This window comes from Python bivittatus, unplaced genomic scaffold, assembly GCF_059951505.1.
Source record: "Python bivittatus isolate LINGU-HERP-01145 unplaced genomic scaffold, Pbiv_v1 ctg000310_np1212, whole genome shotgun sequence".
In the NCBI taxonomy this organism is placed as follows: Eukaryota; Metazoa; Chordata; class Lepidosauria; order Squamata; family Pythonidae; genus Python; species Python bivittatus.
The window spans coordinates 1,114,839-1,133,831 of record NW_028277054.1 but is presented as its reverse complement, the minus strand read 5'-3'; the positions used below and the strand labels follow the sequence as shown (position 1 = coordinate 1,133,831).

Below are 18,993 nucleotides of genomic sequence, written 5' to 3'. Positions count from 1 at the left end.
GGCGCTCTCTTTCTTCTCTCCAAGAAGGTACAAAGTTCTCACAAGAGGCTGCCCAGTTGTGCCCTTCCACATGGCAGTGCAAACCAGCCCGGTTGTCAGCTTCAGATAGGGCTGCCTGAACTTGGGTTGTACTTTCTGTTCCCCCACCCCCACCCCACATGCAGGGGTTGCCAATTATTGGGTGGTTTAGAGACAGAGATTTAGCCATCTTACTTGTATGAATTAATACAAAGCCGTCGAGGAAGTAAATATGTTCACGTCTGTTCAATCCATATACCAGACGGAAAGTGGGTTTGACAGCGAAGGGAGACCAAAGTGGCCTTTCGAGCTCATAGTGGCCTGGTTGGCATCTGATTTCTCCTCGGCTTATTCAGTAAACCACAGTGGCTAAGCTCGCACAGGGTGTTGTGTAAGCAAACTGGACACCATTCATACATGTGGGGTTTGGGTCGGGTGCTTCACCAAGATTACAGCTACATCCAAGAGACCTCCTACGGCATGTTAGGAGTATCCAGAAGCCCTGGATGTGCATGAATAAGCGAGCCTGGCTGTCTGGTTGATTTCTTCGGAAGAAAGGGTCACCCAAGTTGATAATCAGCCCCAGATATGGAACGCAGTCTTCTCCCAGCCCCGGTGGGCTAATACTGACCCAGAACTGGTCAGCAACTGTTTATTTTAATCTTCTGCTTCTCCTTCTCCACCTTACTTCCCACGTCTGCCTGCATACTTTCTCCCCTCTCGGCAAAGATAAAATTATAAAGCAAGAGAAAAACAAAGCCGGGTGTTGCAATGAGGATCTGTTACCGTTTAGGCGTCGGTTAGGAGTTTCATGGAATGGAACCAGCTCCAAGCAAGGAAAGAATCAGAGCCAAAAGATACATTCACAGACCAGATGGGTCAAGGAAAACTCTATGCACAAGGAGACGTCCTGTTGGAAGGATGCTCCGGGGAGACCAAAGACAGCCCAGGTTGTCTCCTTGTGGTCGTCCAAGACGGGCGTAGGCGTGTTAGACGGCATAGAATGGAATCTGTGCTTGTTACTACCCCAAACGCAGTGAGGGGCAAAGACTGGGGATCTTCCATTCACCAGGGTTTTCATCCTCAAATTTCAGAATGTGGGGTAGGAGCAAGATTTGGGGCTCGGCAGTTATGGGGTCAAGTGTACCATATGCTGTATTTTAAATTTAGCTCCCCACTCATAGGTTGCCACTGAATTTACCCCTAACTAGTTCTGTTATTCTTCGTATACACTTAGTCACCTGCCACTAAGTTGGTTGTTCTTATATCAGTTTTTAGTCTTAACCCCATTTACACCTGCATAGGAGAGATACTCAGCATGGCATGGTGCTGACTATGTGCATCGCATCGGTGTCGACTCCTAGCGACCCCCTAGATAGATTTTTTTCCTCAGGACCATGGCATAGGAGAACACCACAGGCAAATAAAAAGCGTGTCTTTTTCCCAAACAATGTATAATTGGGTTGTTGTAATAAGAGGCAGAAGAAGAAGAGGGTCCCCACCACCTCTCCAACTTTGGAGGGAAAGTCTCTTGGAAGACAGGGGACATCTCAGTGGATCCAAAGGACGGCAACGGATTAATCGGACCCAGTAAAAGGCCATGAAAGAGAAAGAGGGACATCTGAAAGAAACCCTGATCTGAGGATATTCTGGGAACAAATCATCGCCAGGGAAACGAGGGTGCGTTCAAAAGCAACCTAATTATCTGCCTCACAAGCTAATTGGGTTACAACGCAAGTGTGTTTTGCACAGGTAATGAAAGACGCCAAGAAAAAAACAGAATCAAAGAGGGGGGTTAGCTCACGAGCGCCGAGCGGGGCGGAGGCGACTTGTTGAAAGCGAGGACGGCGCAACGGTGGAAGGAAACGCTGTCCGGCCCTTTCCCACTGGACGGGACTTTCCTCACGCGCTCAAAAGCAAAAAGGCACTTTGGCATTGAGCGACAGCTCCTGGGAAGAAGCGCAAGACCCACCCAGGGTGTGGCGTCCCAGGTGCTTGCCGGAGACTCTTGGCACTGGAACTGCTGGGCCGGGAACCTGCTGGGGCAGGAGGCGCAGATTTGTTACTGAGGCGAAGGAGAAGGACCACCTTCCACAACCTTCTCCCCTGCTGCTCACCCCAGGGGCAGACCGGCTTGGTTCCTGATGAGCCTCTTGGGCTTGGCAGCTGCGGTCCGGGGCCCAACGGCCACGTGGAGTCGCTCAGTCTGCTAATCACCCTGAGGTGGCCTGGGGGGCCCACACGGCCCTCAGGGTCCAGGAGCAATGCTGCTTGCAGAGGGAGAAGCAGGCCAGGGGCTGACCTGTCCCAGGAGCACGATGTCTTGGGTGAGGTCTGCAGAGCATCCCATGTTGCACCTGGCCCTGTTGCCTTGAGGAGAGACCCAAGTCTTGAACCCTATGGCTCACCGCACTAGATCCTGGCCTCTCTCGGGATTCCCCAACCTGTCTCCAAAGTCCTGCACTCTGAGGTTGCATTTCTGCAAGGTTGCAAGGAGTGGCAACCACCAGGCAAATTCTACAGGTGCTGATAGATGTTGGATGTGACGCTCTTGGGCAGGACTGGTTCTGCCCAAAGCCTTTTCCAACGTTCTACAAAATGCCATGCTTCGCCTTCTTATGCTGGAGGACAAGCTCGGGTGGGGGGGCGAGCGATTGCTTTAGCTGAACAATTGGAAAGGTAAAGCGTAGCTCTGTAAGGACCACAAAACAGTGGTGGAAACTCTTCGCAAGAGGACCTTCCGCAGCCAGCAGCAGGGGTGTCTAGTAGGAAGCCCAAGAAGATCCCCAGCGAGCCACTTCCAGGGACGACACCTTCATCAGACTTTCTCTGGAGTGGACTTGACAACTGCCGTCTGTGGGGGAAGAGAAGGGCTGGCCCCCAGTCTCTGTCCTTCATCATAGAAACCCCTGCGCATCACAGCGACCAGGTATTTGAAGAGGCTCTTGGGAACAGGGAGGGGATAAAAGAGAAGGCAAACTTTTACAACCCTAAGCATAGCACTTGGGTCCTCCTGCTGTCCCAGGAGAGGCGAGAGAGAAAGCGTAAGCCACGTGAAGCCTAAGGCAGAGATCCACACCAACACAATGGGAAGGCGTATGTGGAAGGAGAAAGCCGCCACATCTGGGCTCAAGCATCCTGATGGCCACCCAGAGGAAAGCAAAGCCATACAGAATGTCCTACCTTCCTTGCAACCCGGGTACCGCAATGGCAACCCAAAGCAAGATTCCACCCACGGCTGCAATTTTGCATTTCGTCGAAGTTTGCTACATAAGACAGGAGTAGATGTCCCTGAAGTGCAAGGGAAGGAAATCATAGGGCTGGATGCTGCCCTTCCAAAGGGCCCGGGTTTTCTTTTTTATTATTTGGGGGCCTGGATGCATGAAAATATTTGCAGAAATGGGTTTTTCTTTTCCTTGCTGATGGGATGTTATGCTGAAAATTCTCCTTGCCAATAGAAGAGAATCTCTGTAGCTCAGGGTTGAACGGTGGAGTCCTTGGTGCTCTCTGAGCTTGGTGGTTTGCTTGTAGACCTTTCATGACCCAGCTAGGTCGCCTCATCAGTGCTGGTGAGGGTGGGGTTTGCTCCCTGTTTCTATACAATAGCTTGCCCTGCCAGTGTTGGGGGGGTGTTCCTCCTTGGTGATTCCTTGACTAGGGTATTGTTTTCTGCCTGATGGTTTGCCTAGTGTTGATCCCTGCTTCCCTTCCAAATTCTCCTTACCTTCCAGGCCTTCTCAACTTCCAGAGTCCAATCTTCTTTGAGAATTGGCTGAACAGCCTGGATGAACTGAATGCCAATGTACTGAAAAAAGAAAAAAAAAGAAAGGGAAACAATGGTAGTTTTGGAAAAGAGAGACAGAGCGGTGGATTACGTGCTGTGAATCGCTGGTAGCTTTTGTACATATTAGATTGCTATAAAGGGTCTTTCGTAGGAGCCACAGAGAGGCTCTGAGAGATTCAGTAACACTTATACCCTAACATCTGAGAAAAAGGGATGACCTTTTATTGCGTGATTCCCTTGCCTCACTCTATGAATTTTACAATGGTCATTTTTGTCTTCTTCCCAGGTTTTCATGCTGCAATTTCTTTCTTTCTTACCAAAACCAATTTTAAAAAAAGACTAAAGCAGCAAAAAGAAAAGCAAAGCACCTGCCTGCATTAAGGGAGGACAGGTGAAGACACCCCGGGTGCAATGCCTCTGCAGGAATGGGACGAGGCGACATTGGCAGGAACGCACCCGGGCGCTTAGAAGGGCAACCGGCAAGACCCGGGGGAATATTCTCGCCCTCCCTTCTGTTCTAAAAAGGGAGAGGGTACAAAGGCAATCTGGAATGTCCTTCTTAGACGACTCAACTACCGAGGTGCGTTATTTCTTTAATAAGGCTTGTGGGGCACCTCCTCCTCTAGATTAAGCCCAGCCTTGGCAGCCCCATTTCTGCTCTTCCTCCTCCATCTCACCTCATAGTAGTTAGGGGGAGCTTTGTACCGGAAGTGACTCCTGCCCAGCTCAAAGGCCAGAACTTCCAGTTTGCCTTCTTGGTCCAGCCGTGCCACGCTCTTCTCAATGAACGACATCACTCTGGCAAGGGCGAGAGAACAGAGGAGGCCTCTTTTCTGGATACGTTCGTCCTCAGTGGGATTCAAGGCCCCTTTCTAGGAGACCTAGGGGTCAGGACAACCCAAAGAAAAGCTCTGGGCGGGGCAGAGGTTCAGTAGCAGCCTTGCGTAGGAAGGGAGAGGAGAGGAGAGGAGAGGAGAGGAGCTCTCCAAATTGCAGGGAATGTCAAGGGCAAAGCAACTGCCTCTTCCTGTCCACAGCTCCCTGGACACTCTGTGGGGTGGGGGCAGAGTGGTCGGAAAGGGCAGGAGGGGGAGGAGGAGGCAGCACTTAGACCTCAAAAGTTGAGATAATCATTTCAGGGTCCAGACACTCTAGTTTCCTAGTTGGCTTTCAGGCACTATTTTAATATCCTCCAGAACTGGATGTGAGAGAGAGCTTCCCATAAATATCAAGGGATAAATCCAAGAGGATAATGAAGATCATAAGTACGCTTCCTCTCCAAAATGGGGAGGACTCCTACCCATCCCAAGTATCCCTAGTGGTGGATTTTGGGTGGGTAAGCAGACTAAGTGGGTGGAACTCTGCACCTCCCGCTGTGATCTTTCCTGGCATCCTTCCTTGGACTGCCCTTTGGACCTAATGACCTAAACTGGGTGCGGACAATACGCTGTCTTCTTAGGAGTTGTGGAGGATGAAGTCACCCCTCTGTCTATGCTGGAGGAGTGAGCAAAAGCATCTTGATCCAACCAGGACAGTGGTAATTTTTCTCCCATGTCAATATACCCATCAAAGCATTTGCGAAGGGCTTCCTCCATAGTGTACAGAGGCATGTTTTGAGTTCAGTTAAAAGGCTCCAGTGAAGGAGACTTGATTTATCTACAGGAAGTCTAGATATGAAGAGAAATGTGGGAAGTTTCCTTTGGCCAAATCCAACCACTAGTTTTTCTAAAGCTGGAAAGGGATCTTCTCTGGGCCAAGCAGACACTCTGCTATTAAGCTATTGCTTATGACAAGTCCATCATTGATTATACTTCTGCAAAAAAATTGGTTTTCTTCTCAAAGAAGTAAGTGTAGGAAACTGCAAACAGGTAATGTAGCAAGTGACACCAAAGGAGCTTGGCATGAACGTTGCAGATTATAAACAGATGTATTGAAACAAATCCATCTTGTCTGTCTATCAATATCATTTGAATGAGGTTGTTGACTTTGACTTGAACAGAGAAGACATTTGATCTAGCAATCTTCTGCTGGTTGCCATGGGCAAATCAGATTAAGCTCTGTGTTAATTTGTTTAAGGGCCATTAGCTGCTGCTGGCATTAACTAAATTCAGTTAATGAATTTAACTGAAACTTAGATTCAGAGCTGCAGAAAATGGAGTAAAATGGAGATCCAGTAGCATCTTTGGTTGAAAGGGTTCAGTGTCTCTCCTGCTGATTACAGAAACCCAGATGTTCCTTCTCCTGCCTCTCTTCTAGGTCTGGCTACGCCAGCCAATGACAACCCCATAGGGAAGACAAACCCCAAGAAAAGGAAGGAAGAGGCTGCCCCCAACCCTCTCCCAAGGAGACCCAAAACAGCCCAGCTGCATGCTGGCTGGGGAATTCTGGGAGTTGAAGTCCACACATCTTAAAGTGGCCAAGGTTGAGAAACAGCATTACTAGCTTCAGGCTTCACAAATGCATTGATAAAGGTCTCCAAGCAGGGACCATCACATCTTGCTTGTGCAGACACACAGTTGAACAATGTGAGGGGTAGAGACGTCCTTTTTCTGTCTTTCTGGGATCCCTCCCAATTCCACTTCATTGGGGGTCCCCTGTACGAGAGAGGAAGAAGACTGTTCCCCACCTGCGTCCTCCCCACCCTTATCATTGTCTTTGTCCTGTTTCTTTTTCAAAGCTCAAATTTCCCTGTTGTGCCTCAGGTTAGGAAATGAATGTGCCTGCTTGTGTCTCACCCAGGAAGGTTAATTAGTGGCCGAAAGGGATAAGACATTTAGGTCTATCACAGGTGGGATTATGAGCCGGGCAAAAGGGCCGAGCTTCATGTTGGGCCAAGTCCGTAAGTTGTAGGAGGAAGGGAAGGGTGGGGAACCCCTTGTGTTGCTCCTCCAGGCAGAGACATGGTGAAGGATTCAAGCACTGCCTGGCAACCATCGCTAAATCGCCCAGAGTCACTCTGTAGTAAGATGGGCAGTGGCAAATTTGAAATATAAATAAGTAAATAAATAAATAAAATAAAGGGGATACTGGAGCCTCAGTCCAGGGGGCCCTGTGGTTTGGGCAGAGGCGTGGCAGAAGCCTGGCCCCAAACAGGACCCTCAGACCCACCTGAGGCCATGGGCCTGCAGCTCCTTATTCATCTTCAGCTGTTGCAGGTCATCTATGTCACGGAACAGGAAAAAGACGTCTTTACACTCAGGGTGGGTCTCAAAGAGTCTGGAGAAGAAGCAGGAGACAGTCTAGATAGCAAGCTCCTTGGGAAGTCTTTGGAAAAATGGGGTCTTCTTCCTCCAACCTGTAATGGTCTGTGAGAAGGTCCTGGAGAGACAGGAGGAGGAAGAGCCGCGGACTAGGCCACGGTCAGATAAAAGACATCTTAGCCCGCAGAAGGAATGGGGGCCTGGCAAATGTCTCAGAAGCCAGGGAGAGAAGTGCTTTCAGACTTGCAAGATTGATGTCAGCCCTTGGAGGTAGTCCAGACAAGAAGCACCAACCATGTATAAATAAACTACCTTTATCATAAGGTTACACCAACAGACTCTTGCAAGTCTGAAAGAACATCTCTCCCCCGTCCCCTTTACAGCCCAAGGAACTAGGGAGGGTCCTTCTGAGACGTTGGAAGGGCCCCATTCCTGCTGCGGGCTCAGCTGCCTCTTATCTGACCGTGGCCTAGGCTGTGGCTCTTCCTCCTCCACCTGCTCCTCCTGCTGTCTCTCAAGGACATTCCCCCAGACCATTACACAACCCACCACCCCGTTCAGAGAAGCATCTGTCCCCTTTTCCTTTTCCATCCTCTCTTTCAGACTGTGCACCTACCATTCAGTGTCTCCACCCCCCACTGCTTTGGCTGAAAAGGGGGATAAACATAAGAATTGTTTAAGGAATGTTTATACTGGCCTTTGTAATAGTGATCCCAGGATGTTTAAAACTCAGACAAAGGCCGTGCGAATGCAGTCTGTAAAAACTGTCTTAAAAGCAGTTGTTAAAACAGCAGAGGAAACAGCAAATAACAAAAAGGAAACATCTCCCCGTTATCTGAAACACCATTCGGATATCCGAGAAAAGCAAGACCACTTTGCCCTAAACCATCATTCTTCTTTTTATGCCAGGCGTGCCTCTGCAGTAGGTTGCACTCCAGATGTTTCGAATCTCAGTTCCCACCATCCCTCTCTCCCCCCACCCTCCGGCAAGGGCTAAGCAAGGACAGATGGGAGTTTCAATGCAACTCATCTGGAAAGGGCTAGATTAGGAGCTTTTCTGCAGAAAGTGAGTGTGGCTGGGCTCGAGACAAAGGGCAGCTGTCCCAGTGGCTCTTACCCAACCGAAATCACACCGAGGCAACGCGGCGTCTTTGTGACCCGTTCTTCAAAAGCCTGAAAGGACATGTGTTGAAGTTCTCCACCCGGTAAGGAAGTAATTTACATATAAGGGGTGTGTGTGTGTGTGTACAGACCCACACACACACACACTTGGCCTTTACTAAATAACAAAGAGATCACCCATTGCTATCATATTCTTCAGAAGGTTGTGGTTTCATTAAATGAGACTCAAGATGAATCCAGTCAGGTCTGCTAAAGTCTCAGCACCAGGATGGGGGGCGTGATGGGCCTTGGGAAGTTGGCCGCAGCCACTTAAAAATACATAAACAATTACACCGCTTTGAGGACCATTGTACAAGGGACTTGTGGCTCTCCTCGTGGGATGAAATTGCACTAAAGATGGATTCATGAGAGAGAGGCACTGAAAATGGGTTGATCCACCATTGCTGGGAAATATGCAAAGTTGCTGGGAGCATATAAGTTTAATAAATTATTAGTATTGACATGCATGTCAGATTCTGAAGGGGCTGCAGTTGGAAGAGCATGTTATGAAGTCAGAGTTGAAAATGGAGGATTGAATATTCTACTGTTTCTGACGAGGAACGTCTCCGTAACGAGAGCCAGTGGGGTGTAATGGCCGAGGAGTCGGAGGGGCACCAACGGGATGCAGGTTCTGGTCCTCCCCGCAGCCATAGGGGCTCCCAGTGACTGTGGGCCAGTCCTTCTCTATCCGCCCAGCCTCCCTCACAGGGTCGTTGTAATGAGGGAAAATGGGAGGAGCCCCATGAGCTCCTGAACAAAAAAGTGGGGCATAAATCTAAGTGACGAATAAATAAACGACAAGCAAAACTAAGAAGCGTTATTCCAGATTGATGCTAGCTCAGAACAAATTGGTGTTTTCTGTCTTCTAATCCATTGCTTCAAGAGGGACGCGTGAGTCATTGCATAAGCATTATAGAGATGTTTAAAGTTTTCTTTTGTTGGGGTTTAATGGTTGCTTGGTTGGTTTGGATTTTGTGCGTTTGTGTGTGTGTGTGTGTATGGATTTGTAAACTGCTGAGAGTCACAAAAGGGGACTGGCAGTATGAACATTTCAGAATAAAAATAAATACAATATGCTTTGAGGCTCTTAATTTGAGAACTGGACAGCTGGATTAATTCTAGAGTTCTGAGATTTTTATAACATTCTCCCCTCTGTCTTGGTGGGACTAAATTAAGAATCCACGGGTGGCATTTGGAACTGTCCAAGGCCCGTTCTGAAGCAGTATCTGGATCCAGAATCCAAATGGTTGCGTAACATTTACTCCATCTGAGTCACTCTAAAATAGCCTCCCCTGTAATTATGGGCACCTTCATACTTTGCAGGACTCTGGCTGTGAAGAAGGTGAAGATTTTTGGCCACAAATCTGTAGCATTCCTTTGAAAAACCCTTGTGCCTTATCAACCAACTTAATAAAAAAAAGGCTCTTGCTGGCTGGCTGAAAGACTCCACCAGGGCACCTTTTTCTACATCCCTCTTTCTGCTGCTGAAGTGAACCAGCTGGATTCCCACAGATGCAAAATGAAAAAAAGCCCAAAGTACTTGCAGAATTGGGTTCATTCGATTCCGCTTTGGAACAATCAGGGGGAAAGATCCCAGTTAAAGAAGCACCTGTTTCCTACCTTGTAATATACATTTTTCATCTATTTTGCTCTTGTCTTAATCTGCAAGAAGCATTTGGAGGGTTCAGCCGGGTGAAAAGCTGAAGTCACATCCCTCCACTTTTGTACAAACCAGGTAGGCTGTTTAGTCTGCAAAACAAGGGAAAGCATCTGGGGTGGGAAGTAGGCAAGAAGATTTCACAACAGCTGTTGCAAGAAGAGAAAATCGGCGGTGGGGAGGGGCTGCCCTCATCCTCGGCTGCCATCTGTTAATTAGAGGAGCATCTTCAGGAGGCGGGAGAAGGTTAATTGACAGGAAGCCAGCCGGGCACACATGGAGGGAAGCCTCCGAGCGGGCACAAGAGAGCCAGCAAGGCGGGCAGCCTCAGATGTTTGCCTCCATTCTCTCTCTCCCTTTCAGTGCCAGCCTTTGCGCTGGCCATCAGGGCTGCTCCTCCCGGCAGACTGCAGAGCCCTTTCACATCTGGGCATCAGGCATCTGCAGAGTCTCTGAGCAGGTTCTCATCCACAGAGAGGGCAGCGTTTACCCAGGCTGACCTGCGAAGAAGTTCGCAGAGGATCCTGGTGATTCCAGCCAGGGCGGAGAGAACACTGATTTCTCGGTTTCCTTGGGAGGAAAAAATGCTTTTCAATTTGGTGTCAGTCGGATAACGTACATCACCGAACCCCTTGCGTGCATCTCAGGGAAGTAAAAACTGTTTGTACTCCGCACCGGTGTACGATCTCATGCCCAGCGGCCCTAGTCAGACAGAGCGTGAGTGAGACTGCTTGGCCTGAGAGCTTGGCAGGGTCAGATCTGATCTGTCCGGGGGTGGAAGATCAGATCCCCAAGAATGGTCAGGGCCAGGCCGCTCTGGCCGCACGAGAACCATGTCCTCAGAAAAAGCATGACCAGCCCCTTTCGGTACGGTTGGCCAGAAAACGGCACGGCTGTGTCATGAAGCTACCAGGAATAAAGGCAGCGCTAGCAGCTCTATTCTGCTTCTCTCCATCATCCAGAAGATGCGGTCGGAGCCCGGGTCTGCTCGCGTGCCCCAAAGGTGCAGACAAATCGTCATTTTTAATGGATCAGGAGGAGGAAATTCTTAACGGCAGGACCGGAGACAAATCATGTGAACTACGTGAACAAATGTGAACACAATGAAAGGCAGCCTTTGTCCCAGCCCCTCCTGTCACGCAGCTAAATGAAACCAAGCCATCCATAAAAACTTCGGAAACAGGAATGATCTAATCCATTTCCAGGACCAGGCTCAAAAAACCAGCCGTGGGACTTGAACGTGCCAAAGCCTGACCCCGAATCGTGGCCCACCCGCTTTTCGCCGCCTCTTCCGCAGATCCCAAAGATGCGAGGCTGGAACCGGGCACCTGATTCCACAGCTGCTCCAGGCAGGCTGCGGTCTCCAGCGGCCTCCTTCCTGCCCCATTCCCAGAATTTGGCAGAGAAGCCCTGGCAATCTGTCTCCCGTTTGCCAACGCCTGTGCCGGCCCCGCAATTTCCATCAAGACCTCGGCCCTGTTCCTAGTGACCTTTTCACAGCTTGCTGGAGACCCTGACCTGAGCGGATCCTTGGTGAGCAAAGAAACGCATCTGGCCAGTGGGAGTTTCCTGCAGCGCAATCAAACCCAAAGGGGAAGGTAACATCGAATCAAAGACGGGGCTGCTCCAGCTTCTCTGCTTGCAGCCGACTTCCTTCTGCCCCTTTTACGCCTGCCTGACTTCTGCTTCTGCATCTGCTTCTGCTTTTCTCCCTCCCTCCTCAAAGCCACCTTGAGTTTGCTGGACACAAAACAGACTCTGCTGTGCATTTGCCAAGAGGTCCCCAAACGAGAGGCAGGGCGGGGAGAGAAAGAGAAGGGTGTGCGTGTGCCTGGGAGGAGGTGTCTCAGCTCCAAGTCTCTCAGCTCCTGTCTGGGCACCAGGCAGGCTGGGCCCCTCCCAATCTGCTGCCCTGTGAAAATACCTCTAAACATGAGCAGAGGACATCCCCTTGCTGCTAAATGGCTGCTGTTTGCTGGCCCTGGGCATTGGTGATGGGATGCTTTTCCTGACTCGCTACTAGTCGAATCATAAAGCAGAATTGTTTTAGAGAGAGAACAGGGAAGGAGGGCTCAGAATAAAAGGGGAGTTTTAAAACGAGACATCGTGGTTGAGCTGGAGGGTTTCCATGCTATCCAAGACGGAGGCAGAAGTTCACTCCGCCCTGGCGCGTTTCCGTTTGTTGGAAAGCTAAGCATCAACATTTTCAGAGAAATTAAATCAAGTTTTTAAAGGGGAAGCATGGGACAAGGAGGGAGGCTGCAGATCCCAAGAGATATAAAGGAATTATTCATATTGCAAAGTGCATTTCTTCCTCACTGGGGAAACACTGTTTTATTTCCCTAAATTAGATATAGAAGTTCCCCCTCCCAACTCCTGACAGCTCTGGGTGGCTTACAATGTAAAAAGGAACAGATGCCATATAACAGAGAAAAGAGAACCACCCACGTCCAGGGGGAAAAAAACCCAACCGACTCAGCTCAGCACCCACCTGCCTGCCTGAGGCCTGGGAGAACCACCAGGTCTTCTCTCAGGAGGTCACTGGGGGGCAGCCCTCCAGGTCTCGGGGGGAGATGCTGCTCCAGAGGGCCGGTGCAGCGGCAGAGGAGGTGCGCTTCCTAGGTCCCAAGGTCACCCTGATGAGCTGAAGGGACTGGAGCACCCCCCTCTGCCCGATCGCACCGCTCCCGTCATCCTCAGCTGCCAAAGCAGGAGGCAGACGGCCGGCTTCAAAAGCAGAAAGCCGCCGACCTGAAGCAGCAACGGTCGCTTGCGGGGACCCCTCTCGGCCCCTCTCCCAGGTCATGGCAAGGAGGAGCCCCGGGGAACAGGAACGCAGTGCGAGCAAAAGCTTCTTCTGAGCCATCACGAACCCAGCACGCTTCCAAATGGCGCTCCCTTTCCAGCCACATCGGAGGGGCGCAGACCTTGTGGAGGAGCTCCTGAGCCAAATGCGCCTCCCTTCTCCTGGGCAATCTGTGCCTCAGTTTCCCCATCTAGGTTTGCAGGTTCACCCCTCCCCGGCTTTCCTTCACCCTCAAGCAACTATCCTCTCTCTTCCTCTTCAAGTGGGGATATTCAGTAGAGCAAAGCTTAATTTCTGCAGAGGCCTGGGGGGTGTGCACACGCGCTGAATTAGAAAGAGAGGGGTGGGATGGCTCTGTGCTGCTGCCCCTTGCTTCCCCTGCCTCGCCACAGAAAGCCCCCCCCCCCCCGCCGGCTGCTCTCCAGCACCTCCAGGCAAGGGTCCTCTTAGCCTGAAGAGGGGATGTCAGCCAGGGGCTGCTTAGAAGAGAGGCTCGCCCACTCACTTCTTCTCGGCAGGCACGGAGACAGGCATGGGAAGGGCGAAGACGCAACCCCGCACAGAGGGAGGGTCCAGCTTTATGGCTCTTTTCCTGTGCCCCTCAGGCGCTCCCACAGACTCTCTCAGGGAGCTTCCCTGGGTCTGGAGCAAGAATCTCTCTGGACTGATTTGACAAACTCAGAGCCACCGCTTAAGTGCCATGGACATGCACGCATGTTATGTGTGCACGCACGCACATATGCACCTGCATGCACACAAAAGCCAGCGCATTTGGAAGACCTCGTAGAGGAGAGCCATGATCATCCATGTCAGCAAAAACAGAACGAAACAGAAACCCACCACCCCAGAAGGGGTCCAAGAGCACCTTTTCCAGCAAACACATTTTATTCATAGGCAGCTGCTTCTGCCTTTTAATAACAACTCAGAGCAAACGAAGGGCAGAAAGCCTTGGTATCTCTCTCCTTTGGGCGGAAGGGCCCCAAAGCTCCTCTTTCCATTTCAAGAGTCGAGCAGCCTTCCCCAACCAGGGTCCCCGCTTGCACTGGTGGAATTTTGGGGTACGTGTTGCATGGGCTTGGGTGTTCCCTTGCAAAGACAGAAAATTTGCCTTACCGAATGAAGACAATGATTCCAACTCTGGTAATGTTCTTATGCAGAATTTTCCAGGACTCCCGAATCAGCACCTTCTGGGCTTCAGAGAGCGGGAACGCTCCGGCCACCTCCCCGCTGTTTGCATCCTTCCCGTCCTCAGCCAGGCCCGGCGCTGAGCACCTCCTTTCTTCGGAGGCGGTTGGATCCCCTGCGTCCCCCGAGCTGGACAAGGCGCATCCCATCTGCCTCCAAAGGTCGGGCCCTGCAGCCGCACACGCTTTCCAGTGCTTGCTAAAGCAGATGTGTGGCAATCCAGAGGTGGAATAAACCAGCATCAGCCAAGTAGCTCTTCACATCTCGGGGAGGGGGGGAGGGGGTTGGAGAGAGACACACAGCGGCAGCTATTGTTTGACTGTGCAGAGTGACCCACTTCAAAATGCAAATTCGACAGGATCCAGAGCGGGCCACGCTTCACCCAATTAACCCCAGCCGGCTTTTTCCTGAGACAGCTGGGGGTGCAAGCTGTCCGAGGTGAGCTCGCCTTCATCCCACCCTGAAGGAGAACCTTCTTGTTTCCCCCAGTTGCTTAACCTCAGTTGCATCTGGTTCACGTTGCCATACTTATTTGTGGCCTGCCTGTCCCATTTCAAGTAAGCGGAGTGCCACCCTGCTGGAGAATCCAGCTGCGGGCAGCCTGAAACAAGCAGACCAGCCGCTAGATCTTGTGGAAAGGGAAAGGATCTTGGAGACCACACCATAGGTGGAAGGGGAACTGCTGGACCCAGCAAGAAGGAGCCATTTCTCCGCTTGCCCCCCCCCCCCCACACCTCTACCGGCACGCCTGGCCACTTGAGAGGTGCTGCTCGGCTGGGAACAGACCCCTTGGTACTGTGGAAGTGGAGGGAGATCTGGCTCGTGCCAGCCATGGATTTGGTCAGAGCTGGGCCGGTTTCTAGTCCGAAGGGCTTCCAACGGAAATGGCCTGTGGTAGAAAAGGCAAAGGTGGATGGGAGAAAGCAGAGAATTCCTCGGCTTGGGGTGGGGAAGAGGGAAGAGGGAAGAGCAGCTCCTGATGTTTTTGAGCGAGAGAGTGAGGACAGACGCCAGGCGTTCCATCAACCAGCAACAAAGCTGCTTTAGCTGCCGAGTGCGAACCATCAGGAAAACAGAGGAACGATTCCAGCGTCCTCTAACCGAGGTCCGAGGGCTGGATTTGCTCTCCATCTGGATTTGCTCTCCGTTCACTTCCACTACATTTGGAAGCCGCCGCGGGGCGTCCCTCCCTATCTCCCACCCCAGTAGCTGTCCTCTTCCCACCCCAGCCTTAGTTTGTGCACATCAGCCATGTGAAGAGGTGCTACAGGGGCTCCGAGGCAAACCCAGTCTCGTCAGGAACCTTGAATAACGCGTACAACTAGAGCCTTCACCCTCCTTTGTGGACAGATCAAGGAAGCTTTTAGCTGACTCCCCGTTAGCAAGGTGGATACTTGGGCACATCACCTTCTTTAAAAGAAGCTCCGGTGCTTAGTTCCTGGTGCATTTCCGTAAGGAACGGCCCCCCAGGAGGCGCGGGTACTAAAGAGGATGCGATAGGCAGACTACCCAGAAGAGGTAGGTTGAGATGGAGGTAGTGCAATTCAAAAGTGGCTGGCTCAGGAGAGCAGCGCGTGGCTCGAGTGGGCCAGGGGACCTGTGGACCTGTGGGGACTTAGCAGGGCAACGTTCAAGGGGGTCAACAGTCTGTTTCCTAGCAGCGCGCACGAGGGAATGCACAAATAGCCACATTCGGTGTCCAACAGTGGAACCGCGGCCCGAGGGGGCGAGCGGGGCAGCCTCGCGCCCGCCGCGCGGCAGCCTTAACTTCCTTGGCCGGGACGCCTCCGGGCAGGGGCCGCTTTGCTTCTCCCCAGCGGTCAATCCAGGCTCGACTTGCCAGGCTCTCGGCCCCTCCCTCCCGCCTGCCTCCCGCTGCCCCCTGGACGATTCGGAGGAGGCTCCGAAAGAGTTTTGGAGCCCCGGCCCAGGTCTGCGGAGGAGACGAGCATTCCGTACGCGCCTACTCACCAGGGCCAGGTTTCGCCCGCGAGGCGTTAATCGGATGCCGCAGGTGGAGAGGGCAGGGGGGAAGATGCCTTGTTGCGAGGGGAAAAGCCGGGGCTCCCCTCTGCGGTGCGGTGGCCTCCCGCTCGCCCTCTGGCTCTTTTGCTGGCCTCGGCCAGGTGCACCACAGGCAGGGCTGGGAGGACAGGCGGGCATCCTCAGGATCCTAAAGTCTGCCTAGTTTAGGTGCCCCACCACCACCACGAACACACCTCCTGTGCATAACATCTCGGGCATCACTGGAGCCACCAAGGCTAAGAAGGGTGAATGGGCGATGGAGCTGCTCCCGCTGCTGGTTTTCGAGCTTCCTGGGCGGTCAAAGTCTACTCGCCCAAAAGCGCTGGTGGGTAAAGGCAAAACGTGAAAGGAAGCTGCTGCAGAATCTGACCGATGCTGCACGAGTGGAATCGTCATTTTTCCAGCTGCCTGGAAAAATTGGCATGCCGGTTGGGTCCGGTGGTTAAAGGCGCTGGACTGGAAGCTGGGAGGGAGGCACTGAGGTCCTGCATGACTTTGGACTCTCCCCCCCTCAGCCCTCACTAGAAGGCGAACCATCGAGGAAAGAGGTTGCTGAAGACTTAGTTGAAAATGCAGAAATCAACAAAAGTTCACAGTATTACGACAGCTGGGGGAGGTAGGCCAGCTACCTGGGGGAGGGGTGGGGTTGGGCATAGTTGGCCAGCCCCAGCACCTCTAAAATTGCAGGGATCTTCAAAAGTGCCTTAGCCAAATTATATATAATTGTGAAGGAAGGAAGGAAGGGAGGGAGGGAGGGAGGGGGGGAAGAAAGAAAGAAAGAAAGAAAGAAAGAAAGAAAGAAAGAAAGAAAGAAAGAAAGAAAGAAAGAAAGAAAGAAAGAAAGAAAGACAGACAGACAGACAGACAGACAGACAGACTTACTTTTGTCTTGTGGCTTTAATCACTTTAATGCAGCAAAGTGACTTTTAAAAGCCACGTGCCATCCTCACCTTGTCTAATGCTGTAAAGCAGGCACCGCCTGTGCTCCTGCTTTGCGTGTGCAGATGCCCTGAAGCCCAGCACGCCACACACAGCTTTGTTGGCTGCTCCTGACCCCTTGCAGCTCCTGCTCTTTGGGGAACGAGCAAACAGGAAGTCCTTCAGCCTGGATGGGGAAGAGCGCCTGGTGCTGCTCGTGCAGTTTTCCACCCATCTGTGGCACTCAACGGGCGGAAGGGTTGCTCTGCCAGGGAAGCCTCTGACCCTCAGACCAGATGGACCAATGCAGGCCCGCCGGAGTGCACAGAAATGCACGCGAGGGCACCTCGGGTGCTCCGCGGACACGGCTCACAGTCCCGTAGCTGTGTTTTCCTGCTACGTGCAGTCGGAGGAGGGCTGCCAGGCAAGCTCTCACGGAAACCAAGCAGCAGGCCTGCGGTTCTGGACGTGCAACTTAGCACAAGCCCTTTGCAGGCCGTTTCAGGAGGGAGATGCAGCGAGGTGGAGTGGGGAGGATGGCGTGGGTGGATGGAGACCGAGGCGGCTGGAGAGTAACGTACCCCAGGCCCATACTCCAACGTACGATGCATTAGGCATTGCCCATGCCCTCTCCCTCTTCAGCCCGAATCCATTTCCTCTGCATTAGCTGCTAAGGAAAACTCCAAACAAAATTGTGTAAATTGAGCCATGGGTTTTCCCGAAAAACATAAATATCCAGGGAAATGCTCAGAATAGACTATAGCAGCTCCAGCAGATGCGAATTGGCAGAGGGATGGGCACATCTCTTCCCCACCCTTGAAATTCCAGCTCCGCACATCCTTGGGAGGGAGCCGAGGCCAAGGGCAGAGAGCCCACCTGCTGGCCCAAACGATCATTCAAGAGCCACGCCCCCCCCCAAAAGCAGAGATAAGGATTTTTATGAAGGACAAGTGATTCTCAGTAAAAATATCTCTATGTGGAGCGACAGAAAGCTACGACACATTGTTCATTATCCGTGACCCATTGTCCCATGGAAAAGGATGCAGCAGAAAAGGCCGAATCATTTCCTCGGCTCTGAATGCGGCACCTGGGGCAGCCATGCCCAACCTGATGACTTTCACATGGGTTGGACTACAACTCCCATCCCCCAGCTTTCCCTAGGTTGGCCTACAACCCACGAGAAGAGCTCACTGGAAAGGTGGTCTCTGCGTTGCCTTGAGCCCCCAAAAATGGAAGAACACATCCCCCTGGCTTTAAGCCCCCCCCGTGGAAATGAATTCCCTTCTGGACCCCCCAAATGTGGCAACTGATCAGACCCTCCTCCAGGGGCGTCCGCAGCGGGGAATCCAACAGGTCAAGTTGGTGGACCCCACTGTGCCACTGAAGAAGCCCTGCCCTGTTTTCACATGTCGCACATGCTACCTACATATAAAAAGGGGGTAGGGTTTCAATTGCGTGGTGACAGCTGCCATTTTGATTTTTTCGACCTCATCTGCAGCACCCTTGATCCGACAGGAGAAGCTACTGTGAAGAAATTCCTCGCTATAAAGGAGAAGGCAAATGTTGTCTCAGTGTAGTTCCAAGGCCAAGGGTGATGCTGAAACAAACCAAGTAAATCAGTATTTCTCAACCTTGGCAACTTTAAGCTGTGTGGACTTCAACTCCCAGCTGTGTGGACTTCAACTCTTTAAGTCCACACAGCTTAAAGTTGCCAAGGTTGAGAAATACTGAACTAAACCAATAACTGTTCTGAGCCATCCCTTGCTGAGTTTCTGAGCAGCCCCATATAATGGCCTCTAATGTGCCTTTTGGTTCTTCCTTCCGGCTGTATTAATGTGCACTTCCCCATGTGCCTCAAGTCATCAGAAAAGCCTGCGGGCCTAATTTGCGCTGCTACAACAGCTGAGCTTTAATTGTCCTCAGGGTTGACAAGTGGTGCTTAAGGGCAGGAATTGGTGGGGCATCATCCTTGCTTCCTTTCAGGAGCCAATGGGAAAAATCACTTCTCTTTAAGGCATGGCGTGGCAGGCGCAAGAGCCTATTTCTGAAGACAGATCTACCAGGCTTCTGGAAGATCGGTAGACCATATCACAAAAGGGCCCAGCTGATAGGTTGCTGGGGTGGAGGAGGGTTCAAGGTGAGCCAGGCAGTTTGCATTGTCCCTTCATCCCATCTGTCCCATCTACCTGTTGGCCTGGCTATTTTAGGACTCAGGTCTACAAGGGGGACATTGGTATAA

At 51.7% G+C, this 18,993-nt stretch overlaps 1 protein-coding gene across 3 annotated transcripts; it reads right to left on the bottom strand.

Moving 5' to 3' along the window:
* Window positions 1–154: 154 nt before the first annotated feature.
* Window positions 155–18,356, bottom strand: LOC103049491 (uncharacterized). Of its 3 annotated transcripts, none has more exons than XM_088139721.1 (6): window positions 16,787–18,356; window positions 13,740–14,009; window positions 6,911–7,018; window positions 4,480–4,600; window positions 3,743–3,823; window positions 155–2,962 (listed from the first exon to the last, which is right to left on the bottom strand). In XM_088139721.1, exons 2-6 carry the CDS (start codon window positions 13,958–13,960, stop codon window positions 2,837–2,839), a joined length of 657 nt encoding a protein of 218 aa, XP_087995847.1. In that variant the 5' UTR covers window positions 13,961–14,009; window positions 16,787–18,356; the 3' UTR covers window positions 155–2,836. The 3 variants fall into 3 exon arrangements, with proteins under 3 accessions (XP_087995847.1, XP_087995846.1, XP_007431038.2); XM_088139720.1 differs by lacking the exon at window positions 16,787–18,356 and adding an exon at window positions 15,783–16,548; XM_007430976.3 differs by lacking the exon at window positions 16,787–18,356 and having other exon boundaries at window positions 13,740–16,548.
* Between the last annotated feature and the right edge of the window lie 637 nt (window positions 18,357–18,993).

Excerpts from the sequence above, each read along its gene's own strand:
- LOC103049491 (XM_007430976.3), bottom strand. The coding sequence starts at position 14,053 with ATGCTGGTTTATTCCACCTCTGGATTGCCACACATCTGCTTTAGCAAG. Across the intron at positions 7,019-13,739 it reads GGAATCATTGTCTTCATTCG|ACTCTTTGAGACCCACCCTG; the intron begins GTAAGGCAAATT and ends CTTCTTCTCCAG. Across the intron at positions 2,963-3,742 it reads AAGTTGAGAAGGCCTGGAAG|AGCCTCTTCAAATACCTGGT; the intron begins GTAAGGAGAATT and ends CCTGTTCCCAAG.